Source organism: Onychostruthus taczanowskii, unplaced genomic scaffold (assembly GCF_017590055.1).
Source record: "Onychostruthus taczanowskii isolate IOZ18803 unplaced genomic scaffold, ASM1759005v1 scaffold75, whole genome shotgun sequence".
Classification (NCBI taxonomy): Eukaryota; Metazoa; Chordata; class Aves; order Passeriformes; family Passeridae; genus Onychostruthus; species Onychostruthus taczanowskii.
The window spans coordinates 4121475-4143503 of NW_024505339.1; the positions used below are offsets into that span (position 1 = coordinate 4121475).

Genomic DNA, 22029 nt, shown 5'->3' on the forward strand with positions numbered 1-22029 from the left:
GCGGCGGCGGCGCGCAGGGAGCGGGCGAGGAGCATCGTGCGGGACCGGGCGGAGGGCGAGCACTGCCCGCCCCGGAACCGCGCTCCGCTTCCGGCCCCGGCGGGCCCCGCGCGGGCCTCGCAGCCGCGGGTTCGAGTCCCGACCCCGGCTAAACGGAGTGTGCCAACGGGGATTCTTGGTTCCTGGGATCCCTGACAATGGAATGGGCAGGGATGGCACGGACACAGCACCCGTACAAGTCCCTAATCGGCTGAACTCATAAAGAGATCTTTAGGAACGTGGGAGACATGAACAGGTTTTATCCCAGACATCATCCCACTCCTAATCAGAACTGCCAATGTTCCAGCCAGAGCGTGGCGGTCTCCTCAGAAAAAAAAAAAAATGAATGGCTGGAGGGGTTTTTGTGTATTTTAGAGGAAACAGTGACTAAGGCAGCATTTCCTGGCACCAAGCCTTCCCTTTGTCCAAAAGCTGGCACTAGTGCCCACTGTGGAGGAGGAGCACAGAAGGCTCATTTACTGCTCACTGCAAGGCAGGAGAAGGAGAGCATCTGTCCCATCTCCATCAAAGGGATACCACCCCATCAAAGGACCAGAATTTTAACTCTCAATTCTAACAGGAGTCTGAGCACTGCAGATGTAAATGGCAGAGCCCATTCTGCACAAGAAGCACAGATTCACCGTGCTACCTTCACATCTTTAAGCCGAGACTGCTGACAATGAACACACTCCCACGAGACCCATAAACACCAGGACTGCTCCTACCACCATTTGTTCTGTGCCTCACAAACCACCACGCAGGATTCGCATTTTCACCATCAACTTCTTTATTCCGCAAAAAACATATAAACCCGATCTAAATAAATACCCGTCCCGTTCCTTAAGGTTATAAAAAACACGGTTATTTTTAAAAAATGCAATGAATATGTAAGTCTTTCAAGGCCTAGCTGTCCCACGTGGCTCAGCTGCTGGCCGTGCGGAGTTTCCTGCGGAAGAAGTCGGGCGCGGCCTCGTGCAGCCACTGCGCGTCCACCAGGCACAGGTCGCGCATGTAGCAGCGGTTGGTGCGCAGCAGCGCGTTGTACACCACGCAGGCAGGCTTGCACTGGAACAGCACCGAGGAGGGGTGGATGGCCACCGCCTGCTGAGAGTCCACCGTGCTGTAGGAGCCGTCCGGCCGCAGCTCGGCCGCGTTCATGAACAGGCTGTGGGCCAGGCAGCGCCGCACGCTGGCCGTGTCCCCGCGGCAGGACTCGAGGGGCATCGACAGCTGGGGACACAAGAGTGAGCAAGAACGACCTGCACACATACTGTGGTGGCAGCTCTCTGGTCAGAGAGAGAGAAAGCTAGATAAGCTTTCCCATGAGTCAGCTTCTCCCATGAGAAGCTTTAGGGAGGTGGAGAGAAAGATTCTAAACAATCTGCACCTGGTGTTTTGTAATAAGCTGTTTTGCCTGTGAGGTTGTTTACAAATGGGTGTCTTGTTAATTAGCCAGTCATGTGAAATGTATTGATTAAAGGACCAATCAGGTCCACCTGTATCGACCAGTGTATAAAAGAAGCTATTTCAGTGAAGCTGGGGCTTCTAGCCTATAAGCCTTCTGACCTAGAGTCTGTGTCACTCATTACCCAGTCCTGACCCTCATGAGCAGTGACACCATTTCACTTCAGAAATCCTGGAGGGTTTTCCTGTGTCAGAATGCTGGGGGACCACTGGGAATTCAGCTTGAGTGGATGCCAGGCTAAACCAAACTAAGAGCCAACAGAAGGGATTGTCACACTCCTTCAGGAAGGGAGTTGAAGGCCAGCCAGCATTCACAAATGATGTCCCAGAGGGTGGCTCCCCTGTCACTACACACTTCCAGGGGTTCAGAGGCAGCTCCCACGCTGTACCCAGCAGGAACAGCACTGAGGGGAAGCTGCTGCCACACTGAATGCCTGATCCATGGAGAAGCCAGCCAGCACAGGCTGATAACACTCTGTGGCACACACAGCACAGTCCCATGTGCATTAGAGCAGGAAAAACCCCTAGGAAAACTTGTCCTTTCCCTGAGAAGCCTTCTCAGAGGTTCCCAGTTCTCCTTGACCCACTAAGCCCTGCGGCTTTAAGATTTTGGGATGCTACTGTACAGCCAGGAATTTTAGCCAGCTGTTTACAGGAGACTGAAAACAATCCCCCATTTTCTCACTTGGGACTTGGTGCACAGTAACATCAGTTTGGGGACAAACAGGAAAATACCAACAGGTGAAACAGAGAAATGCAATATGGAGGTAAATTACCTTTACACAAATGTCCCTGAGCTGAGCTCTGACTTCTGCCATCAGCTTCATGTTCCTGCCATTGATGAAGTTCTCTCTGCACCATCCCTGCAGCAGGATAGGAGGAGTTAGAAGGGGATTTTTCTTCACCCCATGAGCATGACAGCCTTTAGATACTATGAAAGGCAGAATCCCCCTACAATCTGCCTCAGAGAAAACATGCTGACCCCTTCCCTGGTCATATTTCTACCCCCCTTTACTCCACTATGTCTAGATTCTCTCCCACACTGCTCAGAAACAGCAGGTGATGGTTCTTTTCCCATTCAGAGCTGCTCTGCAAGGCCGCCAAGAGCTGCAGAACAGCACTTGATATCCTGCAGGGGGTGAAAACAAATCAGGTAAGAACGACAGGTGCTTCAAGGAATGGGGTGCATGAGTCCACAGATCCACAAATCAATATGAGGGGTAGGATAAATCCAGATCTGCTTTTAAATATGCTCAGTGGTTTTCCAATGAATCCTGTCACAGAGCATGTCAGATATTTATTTATCAAGTCTCAACACTCCCCCAGTCCCTCTGTTTCCAGCTGGACCCAGGGAAGGAAAAGCCTTGGCTGTGATTACAGACAGATATTTATCAAGTCTCCACACTCTCCCAGTCCCTTCTGTTTCCAGCTGGACCCAGGGAAGGAAAAGCCTTGGCTGTGATTACAGAACTGGCCCCACAAAGCTTTGCCAGAGCTATCTGTCCAAACCTTTGTTACACAACTTCCTCCAATCCCACAGTTGTAAAGCATGGGCCCTCTTTTCTCTCAGCTCTGGAGGATGCCTGTGGCACCAGCCAAGGAAGATGCAGGTGTCACTCTGCTCTGCTGAAATCTCCTCACCCCATGAGCTCAGACAGCACTGGCAGCTCAGATCACCTCACCTTGTGCCCGTTGACGTTCTTGTAGGCCCTGTACACGTTGAGCAGGGTCAGATGATCCCCCTCACTGGAGATGAATTTCTTCCTGACAGCCTGCACCTCATCCCGCTGGGCAGGGGGGTTGTGGAGGACACTGTCCACTGATAACAGCGCCACGATGGTCAGGATCTCCTCTGCACAGTGGAACTTGGGCGACAGGAGGATGGCCTGCACAGACACAACAAAACCCATCTTTGGTCGACCAGCTCCACTGCAGCTGGGCAGATCTTTCTGCTCCCTGACAGCCCAGGAACTGGACCAAACATTGTTTAGGACAATCTCAAACATCTGGGCCTAGGAACAGCTGTAAATCCTCTGAGGGGCTCAGCAAGCACCTGTAACAGCACCTGCCAAGCTCCTCCCTGAGACTGCCCAGTGCACAACCAGCACAAACACAGTGACTGAAACCAACTACAGCAACAGACATCTCATGGACCTGCTAAACAATCCTGAAAATGGCAAGCAAATCTGCCTGTTCGCCTTCAGAGGTGCCAGAGTAAAGAAATTATCTTTTAAAAAACTTCTCTGAATTTAACAACAAATGACAAGCAATCCATCAAAAGGGCTGTAAATTATGCACATTAATGTATAACAAATATACCAGTACAGCTGCAAACACCCCAAATTTCACACCTTGTTTAAGGAGTTTCAAAGAGAAACATCAATGGTACAGAGATGAGTACATGAGATTAAAAATGTTAATTTTTCTGCAGTTTTTACCTTGGAGAACTTTGGATCTAGGGGAAAGGCTGCCATTTTCTTTCCCAGGGGTGTCAGGACAAGCTGACCTTCCTTTTGGGTCACAGCTCCCAGCAGGTCCAGCTGATCAATTGCTGCTTGGATAGCATCTGCCAAAACAAGGACATTGAGGACACTGTGAGGCCTCCTGCCTCCCACTGAGGGATGTGAAGATCAGCTGGTTCCATCACTGCCTCCCTCCCCTGGCCAGAGGGACAAGTACTTTCCATTTACAGAAATCAGGGTCCCAAAATGTGGTTTATCCTCCTCTATCCAGGAGAACAAGCACCTTTCCCCATTTACTGCAGCTTCCCTTAGCAGTCAGGGCACACCTTCATGTTGTGTAGTTGTGACACCCTATGGCCCAAGACTGCTCCCTGCTCTTTTTCCCCAAGGCTGCCTTTGTAGCCACTTACCAGGAGATGGTTTGGACATGAAGTCAAATGTGAGCACATTGGGAATTTTTAGGGCCAGGAGCTGAAGCACCACACTGGCCAGGTTACACCTGCATAGGCAGAAAAAACAACTGAGATAGTTCTCTTCTTTTATTTTGTTCTTTTTTTCATAGAAGCTGAGTCTCAGGCAGTGCTGCAGCTTGACACACAGAAGTCTGATGCTGCTGGTGAAGGCTTACTTCCTAAATCAGGAAGAGGCAAGTCCAAAATCTGGAGGACAGTCAGAACTATTGCTTTATATGTTTGGAGACTCAGTGCCCAACTGTCCACCCTGAGCAAACATTTCCCAGTTTTTCTATTTAGTCCCCACACTCTCATTTTTCTCAAGTCACCCTGCCAGCCCCTACACCCACTTTTGCTGCTCAGTTCTTCCCACAGCTCCAGCTGTAGAAGAGGTGATGGCTCTGTCCTCACCTCTGTATCTCAGGTGTTGTCATTTCCTCAAACCTCTCGAAGTCCTCCTCGGTGTAGAGCCGGTAGCAGATCCCGCTCTCCTGTCTGCCTGCTCTGCCCGTGCGCTGCCAAGCCTGGGCCTTGGACACCTGCTGCACTGCCAGCACCTCCAGGCCAGTTTCTGGGCATGGAAAAGCATCACTCAGTCAGTGCCTGAGGAAGGCACAGCTTTGGAAAACACAGAGGATTAGCAGTAAGAATTCCCAGGGTTTGCCATTCAAATCCGGCTCAGAGCTCACTTGGCTCAGCACCGTGAAGCACAGTGAACTATCCCATGCTGTGTACATGAAGAGAAGATTCATATTTGACAGATTTTTACCCCCTCGTGGCTGTTACTCAAAACAACCCACAAAAACACCACCAAACCCCACACCCCAAACGTGGGACATTAATTTAAACAGCACGGAGGGTGTTTGAAATCCTCTTTCAGTGGGGCTTACGGCCTTCAGCAACGTCTACAAACCCAAACCCTGTTCCTCTTCAGAATTCCTCACCAGGGCTGTACTTCTTGGCTTTCACCATGCCTGTGTCCACAACGAATTTTATGCCAGCAATGGTGATGGAGGTTTCTGCGATGTTGGTGGAGAGGATCACTTTGCGACAGCCCTGCGAGGAAGCAAAATCAAACCCAGGCCAAGGCCACCTCAGAGCAGCTGCAACACAGAAATTCTGCTGCTTTTGGCCAGTGTGGGCCAAGCCCTGCCCCACACTGTGAGCACAAACTGTGCTTGCTGTGCCAGCTCTCAGAAAGTAAGGCAATCTTCAGTTTCTAATCAGTATCTAAAACATTCTTCTGCATTTGCAACAAAATACACCACCAGAACAGCTGTTCTCAATACATCTTTCAACAATTTTGGTTTCACTTCAGGCACAACATTTGTGTTCTTATTTATCTCATAAATGTTCTTATCAAATAAGAACATTTGTGTTCTTATTTATCTCATGCTGCCTCAGGCTCAAAAAAGAGCCTGAGGCAGCATGAATTCCTTTCCTTATGGCCCTGACAAACACTCTCAGGTTCTCAGCTTACTCAGTATTTCCATCATTAGCTTCTCATAAATGTTCTTATCAAATAAGAACATTTGTGTTCTTATTTATCTCATGCTGTTGAGTAGGTAAAAAAGAGCCTGAGGCAGCATGAATTCTTTTCCTTATGGCCCTGACAAACATTCTCAAGTTTTCAGCTTACTCAGTATTTCCACCATTAGCTGTTGTAGCTTTTTTGTAACATGGACAAAAAATTCCTATGAAATGGAAGAAATTTAAATTCCTGTGCCTTCTTCCTTCTTTTTATGATCCCATGTGACTTACTGAATGCATCTGTTAAAACCATCACATTTGCAGTGTATTATATCTCTGGAACCACTCAGCCTGAGCCAACAGAGACTATTGATTCCTATCAGTACAGACTGCTTCAGCCCCTTAAAGCCCACATGTTTCATCCAAAGACTCTTTGAAGTAAAACCCCTCCCATTCCCTCACCTCAGGGGTAGGTTTGAAGGCACGGAGCTGTTGGGAGTGGGGCAGAGAAGCATAAAGGGGCAGCACTGTCATCCGTGGGCAGCCCTCGGGGAGATGCTGGGCAAAGTCTCGACAGGTTTTGGTCATTGCTTCAATTTCCTCCTGACCAGTCAGGAACACCAGGATGTCCTGGCACACAGGAGCTTCCTAGAGGCAGAGGAAAAATAAGTTAGGAGGGTTTGGATAGAAGAGGAGAACTGAGATTGGTAATGAGATGCTCCTGTGCCTTCTAACCCTTCCTTCTTTTTATGATCCCATGTGACTTACTGAATGCATCTGTTAAAACCATCACATTTGCAGTGTATTATATCTCTGGAACCACTCAGCCTGAGCCAACAGAGACTATTGATTCCTATCAGTACAGACTGCTTCAGCCCCTTAAAGCCCACATGTTTCATCCAAAGACTCTTTGAAGTAAAACCCCTCCCATTCCCTCACCTCAGGGGTAGGTTTGAAGGCACGGAGCTGTTGGGAGTGGGGCAGAGAAGCATAAAGGGGCAGCACTGTCATCCGTGGGCAGCCCTCGGGGAGATGCTGGGCAAAGTCTCGACAGGTTTTGGTCATTGCTTCAATTTCCTCCTGACCAGTCAGGAACACCAGGATGTCCTGGCACACAGGAGCTTCCTAGAGGCAGAGGAAAAATAAGTTAGGAGGGTTTGGATAGAAGAGGAGAACTGAGATTGGTAATGAGATGTGGCTCTGGCAGCAAGTCACTGAAGCAGGCTAAGAAGAAAGAGAAGACACACATGTGGTGCAAGGATGCAACAGCCAGAATTCCCAATGAGTTCACCAGAGACAAAGAGTAAACCACATTTTGAGGGACTGAGTGTTAAAAGGATGGAGGAATTGCTGGGTCCTCAAATAACTCCAGGTCAGGCAGAGAGAGCCAGCAAGCACCCAGGTACAGAGAACTCAGGTGAGAAGAACATTGACGTTTTAGGCACGAGCTGACATTATAGAGCTTTGCTTGGCAGTCTCCCTTCAGCTCCAGCCTGGACATACAGGTCCCAAATCCCAACAGCAGCAGCAACTTCAAAGCAGTAAATTCAATGTTTAATGAAACAACACAATCCAGGTGTTTGGCCAGCACAAAACACCAACCCCTGGCACCAGAGGGACACAAACCTGGAGAGACCCTCATACCTGGTGGATTTGGAAGATGGACACCAGTGCTGCCTGCAGGTAGTCACTCTGCCTCTCCTTGGTGTAGAAGATGTCAATGGGATGCTGCCGGCCCTCCAGATAGATGACAGGAGCTCCATTGAAGTACTGGGAGAACAGGTCAACATCCATCGTGGCTGACATGACAATCACCTTCAGGGGGAGCACAGCATGGGTCAGCACTGCAGCTTCCACCCAGCTGGACACCAACCAGCCAAAAGTCAGCTTCTGGGTCCTGAGAACCATGCTCAGAACAGCTCATAGGCTTTGGGACAGAAGAGAGTGATTTCCCCTCGTTAAAGCCATCAGCTTTTTACCACAAGCAGAAAACACTGGTGTGACAGAACGGGCTGGTGTGTGGAATGAGACCATGCAAGGTCCCTGCCAGGCCCCTTCAGCAAAGCCAACATGCTTTCACACCAATTCCTGACATGTCCACCCATCCCATGTGCAGTGCCCTACTTGGGAATTATCATGTTCCATCAGCCACAGCTCCTGCACCTGAAGTGATCTCAGCACTCTGTCTAATCTAAAGGTCATACCCAAGGTGCTTTTGTGGAAAAAAGGGATCATGGTGGTGACCAGATACCTTGGTCAGAGGTGTCATATCAGGCCCACACATCGTAAGTCAGACACCCTTAACTACTGAGATTTAAAGTGACTTTTTAGGAACAGAAAAATGGTCAAAGCTGATATTCCAAACCCTTTGGAAGGCCCCAGGAGATGCCCAGAGCACTCAGAGCCCAGCCCCACCCCGCCCTTCACTGCCATCCTGGATGAACACACTTTCAGTGGCCGCAGGCCTTGTTCCTTTCGCTTCTTTTGAGCGGCTTTGACCACTCCAAAGAGCACATCAGTGTGGATGGTCCTCTCGTGGGCCTCGTCCAGGATAACCACGCTGTACTTGTGCAGCAGGGGGTCCCCGATGGCCTCGCGCAGCAGCATCCCGTCCGTCAGGAACCGCATCCTGGTCTCGGCACACGAGCAGTCATCGAAGCGCACGGTGTAGCCAACCTGGGGGATGCAGCACGGGCACACAGACTGGCATTTCCCACTGAGCCAACCTGGGGGAGGCAGCACGGGCACACAGACTGGCATTTCCCACTGAGCCAACCTGGGGGAGGCAGCACGGGCACACAGACTGGCATTTCCACTGCCATCGTGCCACCAGGAAGGGCTACAAAGCCCCTGGTCACTGCACTGGACAGAGCCAACCAGAAGTGCATGGAAGCTCTGGAAAGCAGAGCAGTTTATCTGCTATCTGTGAGCAGTCCCTCTTCCAAATGTAGCAAGGCACACAAATGATACTCCCAACATCTCTAGTTGGCTTCTTCCTAACTAAAAGTTCATCATAAATGCCGCCCAAGTTCATCTTCCCTCCCTCCCTCCCTCCCGTCCTCGAAATGATTCCAGGCTCTCCAAGGATTTTATGCAGAAGTCTTTCTCTTCTGCCTTTCTCCCCCAGACCTGCACTAACTCAGCTCTCTGCTCCCCTTGACAGTGATTTCTGACACAGGGAGCAATGGAAGAGAGCACAGTATTTTTTTCTTTTATTAATGAATCGGTATTTTTGCAAATGGAACAACCCAGCTCAAGAGGTATAATGCCACAGGGACAGGCCATGCCCACCCTGTCGTGGGACAGGTAAAGAGCAATTTTTGTCCATTCATTTAATTACAAAATCAGAGAATATCCTGAGCTGGAAGGAACACACAGGGATCATCCAGTCCAGCCCCTGGCCCTGCACAGACACCCCAACAATCCCTCCCTGGGCATCCCTGAGAGCATTTTCCAAACTCTCCTGGAGCTCTGGCAGCCTCAGGGCTGTGCCCATTCCCTGGGGAGCCTGGGCAGTGCCAGCACCCTCCAGGGGAAATATCTTTCCCTGATATCTAACCAAGACCTCCCCTGACACAGCTCCAGCTGTTCCCTCAGGTCCTGTCCCTGGCCACAGAGAGCAGAAATTGGAGCTGCCCCTCAGGAGGAAGGTGCAGACTTTGGTGAGGTTTGAGCAAATTCTCCACCTCTCCAGCTGAACAGACCAAGTGCTCTCAGCCACTCCTATTATGTGGCCCCTCCTGACCACTCACCATCTTCATGCTGCTCCTTTGAGCACTCCCTGACAGCTTTTACATCCTTGTTACATTGTGGCACCCAAAACTAATTATGAAATTAAGACTATCCCCCCTGTGGCTGGTTATTATCCTACCCATTGCAGCCTGACAGGGCCCCATCCCCAGAGCAGCCCCAAACCAAAATCAACGTGCAGATAACCTACCAGCTTCCCCAGCTCTGTCCTCTTCTCCTCAGCAACTCTGGCAGCCAGGGTGACAGCTGCCACCCTGCGGGGCTGGGTCACAGCGATGACACCGGGGTGGCCGATCCCCACCTCGTACAGGTACTGAGGGAGCTGGGTGGTCTTCCCCGAGCCTGTTTCTCCTAAGGAATATCAAGGGAATAGAGTTTCCCACCACACTTTTATAGCGTTGTCAAACTCGGTTTTTCATGTTAACTTTTAGCCCTGTTTGAGGACGGGGAAGCCGAAGACAGAGAGGGAAAGTCCCACCACAAGGCAGGGATGGCAGAGATGGCACCCAACGCCCTCCTCTTGCTGCTGGGCCGCTCCTCTGCAGAGCTCCAGCCACACTCTGGTCCAGAAACCTACTCCAGCCTCTCTGGACGTGAAGTGTCTGTGGTGCGACACTAACAGGAGAGACATACAAAGCATTTTTCACTTAGTTACAATAAATGCTGAGCCTTTAGAGTACCAGGTGGGAAGTTGTATATCTGCAGCTCCTGGAAGTCTAACCAAAAGCTTTTTCGTTTGCACTCACAGAAAGCACAATAAAATCAGGGAAAACCCCTTTAAAAAGTGAGGAGAGTCTTCAGAAGAGGAGAGCTTGGCCGTGTGGCTTTGACTGAACTCCAGGCAGATAGCGAAAGGAGAGGGAAATACTTTCGCCTTCTCCACAAAAACCAAATCTCGACTGCCAAAGCACAGAAGTCACTCCCTGCTCACCACACTTCAGACTTACACCCAAACCGTTTCCGGGCAGCTTTCCCAGCCCAGCCCGCTCCGTGGGACAGCGGCCTTGTCCCGGCACTCACCGATGAGGACGGCGGTGTCGAGGCGGCGGAGCCGGGCCAGCAGCGGCCCGCGGGCACCGGAGATGGGCAGGCAGCGGCGCTGCACGTGTGCGGGCGGCGCGGCGCTCTGGGGCTGCGTGCCGGGGGACGCCGCCTTGAACCGCTTGGCCGGAGGCCCCTCTCTGTCCTGAGCCATCGCCCCTCGCGGTCCTGGCCCGCTCCGTCCCGCCGGGGCTGTCCCGCGGCTCCGGCCGCGCTGCACGGGCTCCCTGGCGCAGCGATGACGCCACCGCGCGACGCTGCGCGGAGCATCCTGGGAGTTGTAGTCCCGCCGGTGCCGCCGCCATTTGCAGCGCTGCCGGCTCCGGGCGCCCCTCGGGGCTGGGGAGACTCGGAAAAATCGGGAGCCCCAAAGGGCAGCAAAACGCAGCCAAGGAGGGCAGAGAGCCGGCTGCGGGCAGCGCAGGGACATGTTCCCACTCAGGACTTGTCTCAGAAACAAGCTCCGGAGGGGTTCTCAAACACTGAACTAAAAAGGACACACAAAAATAAGGTTTTTATCTCATTCCTGCCGCATAACCTACACTGAAACAACATTGTCCAGAACACTTCCATTCTTGCTCTCTAGGAGCACTAGAAGGCTGTTCTATAAACAAAAACTGTCCCAAAAATAGACCAAAAACCTGTAAAACCCCTCAAAGCTCCCGTAAGTTTTTATAACCTTTAACAGATAAAAATGCAGACACAAATTACCTCACACATTTTATCAGAATCTAACACACTGCCTGTGGACCATGCATTTCCCCTGAGATCACCACACATTTCTCTCCTGGAGAATAAATTAAAAAAAACCCTAAAACCTGTAGCAAGTTTTTAAAAACAAAATCTGAGACTAAATGAGATAATCACATGTCGTGGGTAAGCCCATCCTCTAAAATGCAGAATGAAGATGCAGCTCTAACTCCTTTTATCTATTATCATATAATCAATAAAACCCCACCCAATACCTTCTATGGTGATTTAAGAACAACTGACCACGATGAGCTGAACTGACCTCCCAATTCCTATGTGGCTGCTCAGAGATATTTATAATCAATGTGGCTTTAAGCTAAATGCCACTCAGTCTCACTGGCCTGTGTTGGAAACAACAAACTTCATCCACAGACACGGATTTCACATCCTGAGCAGACAATGCTGCATCCTGCACTTCTGAGACACTTGTGGGAAAAGCTGCACGTTCTCTGTCTCTTCAAGGACTTGCTTTTCCCAGCCCCTGCTGCCTCAAGACTACAGGATGATACAGAGGATTAACCAAAAAGGATCCACAAGACATTTTATTCAACTCATCATTTTTGAGTCCTCACTCCAGACAAGTTTCCTTCTCTAGTGCTGCAGGTCATCCAGTAACAGCAGAGGGCACATGGGGTGGATTCTGCAGGCACACCTATTTAACCACCAGTGTGAAAACTGGGCACTTGAACACACAGTCCTTGGGGGAAAAACCACCAAAATGTAGCCTCAGCCTGCAGAACATTCCAAAAACCCAAGTGGCACAGTGAAAAGCTGCATGTTGTGTTCCCTGCAGTTCAAAGATGACTGGAGACAGCAGCACCTCAGATTAAACAACCTTTTGCCATTGAAATAGTGACTTAACCTTTCAATCATCTTGCAGTTGTTTTATCCAAGAATAAAAAAAATTGAGTTAAATCCCAAAAAGTCGGGTTTGTCCCCTGTAAAGTTTCCCATAGAGTTTCATGTATCAAATAACTTGAAAAAAATGCTTTAGAAATCACTTTAAAGAAGTACTTGTGTGGCCTTGTTAACTGAAGTTAACAGGAAACAGTTTCCAGTTTTAAATTTTTGGCTCCACTGGATTTAGATGATGTCCAGCACATGAGTTCCCTGATTGGGAAAGGTGCTGGGAGTGCCTCGGGTGAGACTGCCATTTCATAAAGTGCTTGTGTTCCAAACCCTAGAGCTGTCAGAGTCCTCTCTGTGCTGGGAAGGAGAGTCCCCTGGGGCTGGAGCCAGGCCAGTCTCTCCCAGGGGAGCTGGGACAGGCCCAGGCCCTGATTATCCCCCCAGGCGCTGCCCCTCTCCCCAGGCAAAGCCCCCCGGCCGCTCCTCTGGCAAGGGGTTGTAGTTGGGGTCATCCTCTGGCGTGTCAAAGATTGCTTTCCTGCAAAACACAAAGCATGGTTATCCTCCAGACACAGCTTTCACATGCTGCACATGGAACAGTGTCCTCCCTCAAGAACAGCTTGCCCAGGCAGTGGGATTCATGTTCTCCACTTTGGAGCCACCAGGAAGACAACCTCAAATCAAGACTGATGAGGTTAAGCTTCTCCTATTTATGTATAAATATTCTATGCCAGACATCTTCAAGATAGTCTTATGATCCTGTGAAAAACAAGATCAAGACAGCTCACATGCTGCACAGCGTCCTCCCACAAGAACAGCTTGCCCAGGCAATGGGATTCATGCTCTCCAATTTGTAGCCACCAGGAAGGAGATCCCAAATCAAGACTGATGAGGTTCATCCTCTGATATTTATGTACAAATATTCTATGCCAGACATCTTCAGGGTAGTCTTATGATTGTGTGGAAAACAACCATCAGAGGTGTTCTGGGAGAGCACCACAGGGGATTAGAGCACCCACACAAGAGGGAACTGAGTGGGAGCACCACAACTCAATACTATAAACACTGAAGGACTTTTTTTCCCCAAAATTGTGACGTGAGGATGACTTAAAGAAGAAAAAAACCATTACATATATGTAATACCTCAGCCACTGCTCCCACTCAGCAGGGGACACAGTTTTGATGCTGTCAACAAAGCCTGACAAGTGTTACCAGAGAAACCAAAGGTAAAATCCTTTAGCTCTTCTCCCAGTTAAGTTGGTTCCCATTTCAACAAATTCCAGCTCCTTGTTTGAACATGAGTTCAATAAAAAGCACGAAGAGGCACCCCCCAATTCTGTCTCTGCTCAAATGATGGGACTGAATTGCAAACAGTTTTCCAAACAAGCAACTTTTCCATATCTTTTCCAAAGCAGACACCAATACTCACAGGACAGACGGTGTTCTCAGGAGCCTCCCACCACCAGGCTGATTGGGAAAGACATCCTCTAAGAAAAAATATATATGCCCAACAGCAATGCCTGGTATAGAAAGAAAACCAAAAGGTGATTTTTCAGTCGTTCTCCTTTACAACTCCCAAATGCTTTACACTACAGTTTTCAGAAAAACAACATACATTGGTTCCTTCACAGAAAATCTGATGATATAGAAACATAAAACCCAAGGAAGAGAGCTAACAGCAAGTAAAAAGCTTAATTTATACTACAGGATATTAATATTGGGAAAACATCTTGTCATTAGTGAAAATACTGATGTTTTGGCTCTATTACAGTTGATAAAATAGTAATATAAACTATTTTAGTTCAGTAGACTGATGCTACAGTCAGATGGTGCATCAGGGCTGATTCCAAGCAATAAAAGGCCAAAATATCAAAAGCTCTTTCCATCCTTATCACAGCACAAAACATGCTACAATGGCTAGAAATCAGAAAAGCCTAAAAATATAAATATAAAATAATAAATCAATCAGAAGAACTAACACCAAGCACTAGTTAGCCCTTGGATTTGTTCCCATTTTCTCTTTCACGTAAAACACGAGGAGGAACAGAACCTCATGAGATTGTTGCCATTGCTCACCCAGGAGATCCACAATGATGGAGTTCCCCAAAAGCAGAGAAAAGCCCATCAATACCCAGGGCAGAAACGGGGCTTGGAAGATGAGGAGCCCGAAGAAGTTCATGCGGACGTAGGGGTTCCTGCGGCTCCAGACGTACACCAGCATGATGGTGAACGCCTGCCCCAGGAACACCAGGTTCACAAACAGCCCAAAAAGCTGCCATGGCTCGTTAAGGAAACTCTTGTGAGGTCAGGAATTTCACAGCTCAGTTTGTAATCCCGTGTTTTCCACAAGCTGGGAACTCCACTTTCCCAGGTGTGAGTACGTCAAACTACTGTCCATCAATCCAACTGCAGCAGGATTCGGGGCACCTGCAGCATGAATAATCTCATTAAAGCAGAATTTAATTCTTCACAGACAACCTGAGCATGGTCTCACCCCTGAACAGACCCCTGATAACCTCATTTCCACAATCAAGCAGAAAAAAACCTGAAAAACCAGCAACAATCCCAAAGCATTCAAACCACCCTAACAAATACCAGTACACTTTGTGCAACAAACTACATTAAAGTAACAGAAACAACACGGTTTCAGCTCTCCTTCACACTTCTGCATGTTTACTAAAGGAGCTTGGAGTTAAAACAGAAAGGATACAGTCATTAAAAGTCCTCCAAAAAGGAACATAAATACAAAATCTGCCGTGCGACCCCGGAAAGAGCCTTCCTCGAGCATGCGGCAGTAGCGGTATCTGAGGCCAAGGTCAGGAAAACTCCATTGCAAGCGAGTTTAGAGACACATCCAAGCAGAAAATCATTCAATCCTACATCAGCTCAAAAGTGTTTTGTCAATTTACTGCATCACTCGGCTCTTGCTGGATACTTCAGCACAGAGGGTGACCCAGGAGACAAAATGTTACCTGGAATTTTCTCCTGCAACACCAACCCGAAGGATCAGGCTGGTACAAATTTTTAACGCCAAAAAATTAACTGGCAAAACTCTTGACCACTTAAAAAGGAGACCCCAGCCCTTGAAGCCCATTCATGACAGCAGTGAAGTTGGCACTGCTGAATTCCCAGGAACTCAGCCTCTCCTGTGTGCAGGTACAGCACCATTCCTGCCCTCTGGAACTCTGCTTGCCAAGGGAACCAACACAACTTGGTGAAGGATACAAAAAGATCATGTTAAATAAAAAATTAAAGCCAACTGGTCCAAAGAACAAGTAGTTTGTGATTAACCTCCATATCTGGAAATAAGACAAATACAAGGACTTTAAACATGACAGCTTATTTTTATTGTCTAAGTAGATAAGTAACAACGAAACCAAAACCCCCTTTACAGAAAATGAAACTATGCCTATTTTAAGGCATAGTGGTCTGCACTCTGCCTCCAGTAGCTGTGTAAAAAGTGTATTTTTAAAAAGTGTATTTTTAACACAAAAAGTACACTGTTTTGAGAAGACAAACACTTAAAGTCTGCAGCACATTTTAAAATCTCCAGTGCTTCAGAACACACTTACTTGAAAGTGCTTAAATATTAACTCAGGGTTGAAATACAGCTGGAAGGGCGTGATAAGTTCTAATTGCTGAAAAAGAAGAAAACATTTTGAAAGGATCAATACGAGAAACGTACGAAAATGAGGAAAAAGAAAAAATATACACCCACAACGGCAACCCATTCCTGTGTGCCAAAAAGAGCCCAGCAAGTCACACCAGCACTGTGAGTTTTCTGGCAAGCGGGAGCCTCAGTACAACAACCCTCTGGCGCTGTTGTTGTTAATTCGTGCTTTGCGGGGCCTGTTCCGGGAATCCCCTCGCCCAGGGGTCTCGGGGCTCCAGCCCCGGCGCAGAGCGCGGGCGGTGCCTGAGGGCTCCCCTTCCGCGGCCGCCGCGCGCCCGCCCCGCTCCCAGCTCCCGTCACGGCCTCCCTCCCTCCCGGGCCGCCACTGACCACGGCGGCGGTGGTGAGCACGCAGGCGGTGGTGTAGGCCCGGGTCACGGGCGGCACCTGCAGGTACTCCTGCCGGAACGTCTGGTACGCCATCTTGGCGGCCCCGGCCCGCCCGCCTCCGCCACCGCCCGACGCTCCGCGCTCCCATTGGCTGAATCGCAACGCCGTCCCTCCTCTCTGCGCTCTCATTGGTCGACTGCCCAGCTCGCACTCCGGCGCCGCACTCCCATTGGTAGTCTTGCAGTGCCCGCCCACCACCCCATGCTGTCATTGGCCGAGAGGCTGCGCTTGGCCCGCCCACCGAGGGACGGAGCGCTCGGTGATTGGGCGGGAGCGTGCCCTGGCGGGCGCTGATTGGCTACGGGCGGGGCGTCCTGAGGCGGCGCTCGAGCGAGCGGGAAAGCGGCGGCGGTGGCGGTATTGCCGGGTCTCGGAACCGTCCTCGGGCAGCGGCCCCGGCCCCGCGCTCGGCCCGCGAACGCCAGCGGCAGGAGCGGCCCCGCTGCCTGCCTCGGGTAACGCCGGGGAGCCCCGTGAGACCCGCCTCCCCCTCGCGGCCCGGCCGCCCCGGCCCCCCGCCGCCATGTCGGTGGATCCCATGGCCTACGAGACGCAGTTCTTCGGGTTCACGCCGCAGACGTGCATGCTGCGCGTGTACATCGCCTTCCAGGACTACCTGTTCGAAACGATGCTGGTGGTGGAGGGCGTGATGCTGAAGAAGCTGGGCGGCATTCCCGGCTGCAAAATCAGCCCTTCCCGGATTCGGAAATGCACGGAGAAATTCCTGCTCTTCCTGAAGGAGCACTTCGATAAACTGTTCTCTACAATGGAAGAAGTACTGCTGCAGCTGGTGCTGAACATCCCTAAGAACGTGGTGCTGCCCGAGGACAGGGTGAAGGAGCAGTATCCCTACAGCCAGGAGGAATTCCAGGCACTGCAGGATGAGCTGCAGCAGCTGCAGCAGCAGTGCAGGGCAGAGGTGGCAATGGAGCAGGCGCTGCTAGCAGAGCTGGAGGAGCAGAACGTTGTCAAGGCCGAGCTGGAGAAGATTTTGCAGTGCTTTGATGGGCTTGAGAACATCTGCAGGGAGCACGGGGCTGGCAACTTCAAGGAAAGCTTTGCCCTCCTGACACAGAGCTCTAAGAAATTGCAGGATGTGCTGAAAGATGTTGAGGAGAAGAGCAAAAAAATGGAGCAGTATGATCAGTTAATGTAATGGAAATTCTGCGAAGGCAACAGATGCCATACAGAGAGCTTGCTTAAAATGACAGGGGCTTATCTTCCCCTTGCTGCACTCGTCCTGCCACGATTTGGTCTAAAAGCTGTTGAACTGTGCCAGTCTGCACCTCCCTAAGGCAGGAAGGGGAGAAAGCTGGTAAAATGTAACTCCAGTTGTTAACTTCCTAAGTTTTTGGTTGCACAACCGTCCTTTGAAAACACTGAATGTTGCCTTTGAACACAATGTAGCACTTGCCCGTTTTAAGAGTTATGAAAACAAAGCCTCCTTAAGACCTGTAGGATGCGTAGGTGGTTTCCAGCCTGATGTCAGCAAGGCCACGGGGACTCTTCAGGTTGCCAAGGAGCTGCCTGGCCATGGCCACGGTGCCTTTCTCTGTGTTTGGGAAGCCAGCAGGAGGAATTTCAGGGAGAAGGATGACTCTGATGCTGTCAACAAGGCTCAGATGAGATCTGTTGGCATCAAACCAAATTTCAGCCCAGTTTCTGGAATCTCGGGGTTCCTCACTGCTCCACCTGTGCCTATGTTTCCCTCATCCCAGAGCAGAAGCCTCTGGAGGAAATGAGTAATTGCATCACTTTGTCCTACTTCACCTTATGTTGCTTTATATACATATATATATTTGTTTGGGGTTTTTTTGTTACCCAGTGTCCATTTTCTGCTAAACAAAGTTTCTTTTATTAACATTTAATCAGATTTTCCTGTGAAAATGTTATATTGATAAGCTCTTGTGTCTCAATTAAACTTATTCTCTCTGTACTTAATTCAAAATCCCGACAATCTGTGCATCTTTCCACAGCAGTTTTTTAATCTCCTGTTTAGTCCTATCATTAAATATCAATCTTAATTTCTACTTTACTAGCATAGAGGTTTAAAAATCATTAACCCTGTGAATAATTTAGAGGTTTTTGCAATAAAAAAGTGTATTGAAAACATAAAACGCAGTTCGGAATTCTTTCTTCCCTGGATTGAGAAGGGTAAGATGTGAAAAGTGTCACTGGGCAGCAGAGGGCAGCAGCAGCCCGGGCCAGGGATCTGCTCCACGGGAGGCTGGTCTGTTTTTGCAGCTCAGTGTGACTTTCCTGGACATCAAGAATTATTGTGTTTCCTCAGGTGAATCCGTTCTTTTATCCTCAGAAAATAGGAGACACTTTTCCTGGGTGTTCCATGCCTGGAGTGACCACACACAGATTGGCAGAAAGCTGGACCCTACTGAGTTTGTACACCCCAACACTGTATTTTCCTTCAAAAAGGAATTATTCTCATTCTCACAGGTTTCTCCTCTCCCAGCCAGAGGGAGACAATTTCACTGCCAGGCCAGGGTTCCTCCCAGCACATCCTTCCCAGCTGCAGTGCTGGGTGAGGGGAATGCTGGGCACGGTGGTTGTGCTGGGCTGTGCCTGGCCCACTCCCTGACCCCTGGCATTTTGATGTCCTGCTGTGTCACCAACCAGGGAAATGTGTCCACAGCTAAATCTGGGATTGACCATCCCACCCTCCTGGTGTGGATTTAACCCATGCTGCCCTCGGGCCTCCTGTGATCATCCCTTCCTACCTGCCCTCAGGAATGCCATACTCGCGCACACACTCCCAGCACTGCAGTCACCATAATCAAATATTGTACAATAAATTACATCCTGATGCTCCAGAGAGCAGTGCCCTTGGGCAGGGAGCTGTGGCAGCTCATGGAATCTCAGAATTCTTTGGGCTGGAAAAGTCCAGCAGTTCCCCAGCACTCACCTGTCCTCGAGTGCCACATCCACAGCAACTGGATCCAATGGCATTGGTGAGGCATTCCCAACTCCAAATCATGTCCATGAGTTTGTGGGGTCTCTGGAGATTCAGAGCCTCGTGAGCAGCTTGACATATCCTGACTCCATCCCCAGTGGCCTCTCCATCTGTCCTTGTCCCACTCTCCCCAGGCTCTCATTGCTCCCAGAGGCAGATCCAGAGTGTCCATGGCCGTGGTCCCATTGGTGACAAGGCAGGAACAGACAGGGTAGCACCAGGCTAATGCAGGAGCAGGACCTGGGACTGGCTTGGAAAGGAGGAGGAGAACTTCCAGGTGGGTGATTTTAATGCTCGTTTTCTCCCAATACTTGCATGAAGCTGGAATATTCAGAGCCCCAGGCTGGGAGTGAGGTACTTCATAATACCCAATGTAAAAACTGCAGCCAGCTGTTGATAAAACATTTCCAAGAGCCTTTTTCAGGAGAAAGAGCCTTATGTCAAGCACCTGGTGCAATGAACACCCCAGCAGCAGAGCTGAGGTCTGAGGGGAACAAAGCCACTGGTTTTCCTGCCAGGATAATGCCCTCCTACTCTGGGACATGCAGGAGCCCTGAGGATCCATGAGGCTGAGGATGCCCTGGCAGCTGGATGCTCCATCAGAGAGAGAATGGCTTCAAGCCCCTCTACAGTTCCTGGGACTATCAGACTTCCAGCAAAACTCACCCCTGGGAATAAAAGCATGTTCTGGCTGTGAGGAGGAGGAGTGCAGCCAGATTTGCAGGCCCTGTGCATGGAGAGGGGTCAGGGGAAGCAGGGAAGACACTGTCTCTGTGTCCCAGGGATGATGGTTTGCCCTGCAAACCCCCAGGGGTTCAGGTCCCTGTATAAGGAGAAAACGGAAAATTTAATCTAAGAAATTTTTGGCAGCATTCACAGGCAGCTGGAGCAGTGTAGCCCTGCTTGACTTAGACACTGAATAATGGTGTAATTAGCAGCCGTTAATGAACCCACACCTGGCAAAATGCCAGGGGAGGGAGGGGGTTACCATATGCCTCCTCATTAAAAGCATTAATTACAGGCAGGAAATGCTGGTGGCAGCCACAAGCTTTAATCACTTCACCTCAAGCTGGTGGTGGGTCAGCTCCTGCCTTTGCTGTCCCATGGTGGCTCAGGGCTCCCATCCCGGTCCACATCCCACAGCAAGGCTGAAGGGACAAACAGCGCGGGGAAAAAGATACTTATTCACTCTAATAATGAAAAAAACTCCTGTTGTGGCAAAAGAAAATTTCTTCCACAGGGATTTTCGCTGGCACAAACTGAGCAAGAGCAACTCCCATCCTTGGAACAACCCTGTGGAAACTCCAAATAAAAAATAACAGAGATGGACAGAGAGACAGCCAGGCACTGTGAGTTATTCCAGCTGGTGTATGCAGCAGCTCTTCCCTAATGTGTTTGCCCATCACGCACCATCAAATGGGATGGGAGTGAGCATTCTGAGTGCTCACTGGGATTTCTGGAGAGCTGCCCTGGTGCTGCCTCCCATGCACCCCAGCCCTGGCAATAAAATAAATGGGGCACGGAAAATGGGCATTCAGCTCCCATTAGTGGCTAAACATTGATTTACTCAAGCAAAGAAACTCGGTCAGGGCTTGGCTGCTGGTGGCTCCTGGCTGTGTTTGTGGGACATCCCTGGAAACTGCTAGAAAAGAGCATGGTAAATGACTTTTTCCTACTCAAAGAGAAGAAAATGGAAAACCTGGAAATGTTTGGCAACAAAGGAATCACTTTCACATATAAGAGGGTTTCCTCCCCCCCCTAATAAAACTGTAAGAGAGAGGGAATGTGATTAAAAATAAAAAACTATGTCCCTCACACAGCTCTGCATGGCTTTGGATGCTTCCCTGGCTGTTCATCCTGCTCTGCATCCATCTCACCCTGCTGCAGTTGGGTTTGGGTTGGAAGGGACCTTAAATCTGTTCCCTGCCATGAGCAGAGCACCGTTTACTAGACTAGGTTGTGACAAAATCATTGTAGGAAATTAATTTCAGCTTGAAGAGGAATAAAAAGAAAATAAACAAACCAAACTAGAAAACAAACAAACTAGAAAAATAACATTGAAGTGAGATGGAGCCTTTGGAGGTCAGTCCTCTGGATGGATCCTGCCAGGTGGTGATGCCCTAAAACTGAACACTTTGAACCCAACGGTCACAGCTATGACCCCTCTGCTTGGGGTCTGACTCTGTAGCTCTGATTAATTTTGTCCCCTGCCCTGGGCAGCCATGGCTTCCAGTGCTGGGCTGCTGGGGATTCCATTACCCCTGATTTCCCCACAGAAAGGAAATTCATCTGCTGCTTTGTCTCCTTATCCCTCCTAGGCTCTTATTACTCCCACTTACACAATTCAGAATATTATTCCCTCCTGTCACCTTAATTTCTAATAATTAGTATTTGGTGTAACACTGCAGGAGGCAGCATCTCTTAATGAATATTATAATAGGCACTAAATTATAATTTACTGCTCTAGACATCCATTTTGATACATAGCCCACTTACAAGAAAATTAGGGGAAGCAGATTTCAAGCCATTTACCTGGCTGGATCCAACCCCAAGCTGAGTCCCCAGCAAAATCCTAAATGACCATGAGCTCCAGGGGCATTTAGTGGTGTGGGACATGTCACTGACCATGTCAGGTCATGTGCCATGGTGGCAGCAATGTGACCTCACCAGGACACTGCATTCTCAGGGAATCAGCAATTCTGCTTTCAGTGTTTTATTTGCTCC

General features: G+C 49.5%; 3 protein-coding genes across 4 annotated transcripts; 1 reads left to right on the top strand and 2 right to left on the bottom strand.

Annotated features, from left to right (window-relative positions):
* Window positions 1-810: 810 nt before the first annotated feature.
* DHX33 (DEAH-box helicase 33) lies at window positions 811-11828 on the bottom strand. Its single transcript, XM_041422827.1, is given in 13 exon segments — window positions 811-1269; window positions 2280-2366; window positions 3186-3389; window positions 3942-4069; window positions 4376-4464; window positions 4829-4988; window positions 5362-5473; window positions 6827-7012; window positions 7532-7702; window positions 8336-8563; window positions 9828-9988; window positions 10658-10863; window positions 10865-11828. Coding segments are annotated over 13 exon segments (2160 nt in total). The 5' UTR covers window positions 10984-11828; the 3' UTR covers window positions 811-960.
* A 126-nt stretch (window positions 11829-11954) lies between these two features.
* Window positions 11955-16401, bottom strand: DERL2 (derlin 2). Of its 2 annotated transcripts, XM_041422825.1 has the most exons (7): window positions 16281-16401; window positions 15850-15915; window positions 15503-15576; window positions 14988-15081; window positions 14354-14549; window positions 13707-13797; window positions 11955-12815 (listed from the first exon to the last, which is right to left on the bottom strand). In XM_041422825.1, exons 1-7 carry the CDS (start codon window positions 16371-16373, stop codon window positions 12710-12712), a joined length of 720 nt encoding a protein of 239 aa, XP_041278759.1. In that variant the 5' UTR covers window positions 16374-16401; the 3' UTR covers window positions 11955-12709. The 2 variants fall into 2 exon arrangements, 1 of the variants encoding a protein (XP_041278759.1); XR_005953992.1 differs by lacking the exons at window positions 14354-14549; window positions 14988-15081; window positions 15503-15576 and having other exon boundaries at window positions 16281-16391.
* Window positions 16402-16660: 259 nt separating this feature from the next.
* On the top strand, window positions 16661-18398 carry MIS12 (MIS12 kinetochore complex component). The gene has a single exon (XM_041423008.1). It carries the CDS (start codon window positions 16864-16866, stop codon window positions 17494-17496), a length of 633 nt encoding a protein of 210 aa, XP_041278942.1. The 5' UTR covers window positions 16661-16863; the 3' UTR covers window positions 17497-18398.
* The last annotated feature ends 3631 nt before the right edge of the window (window positions 18399-22029 follow it).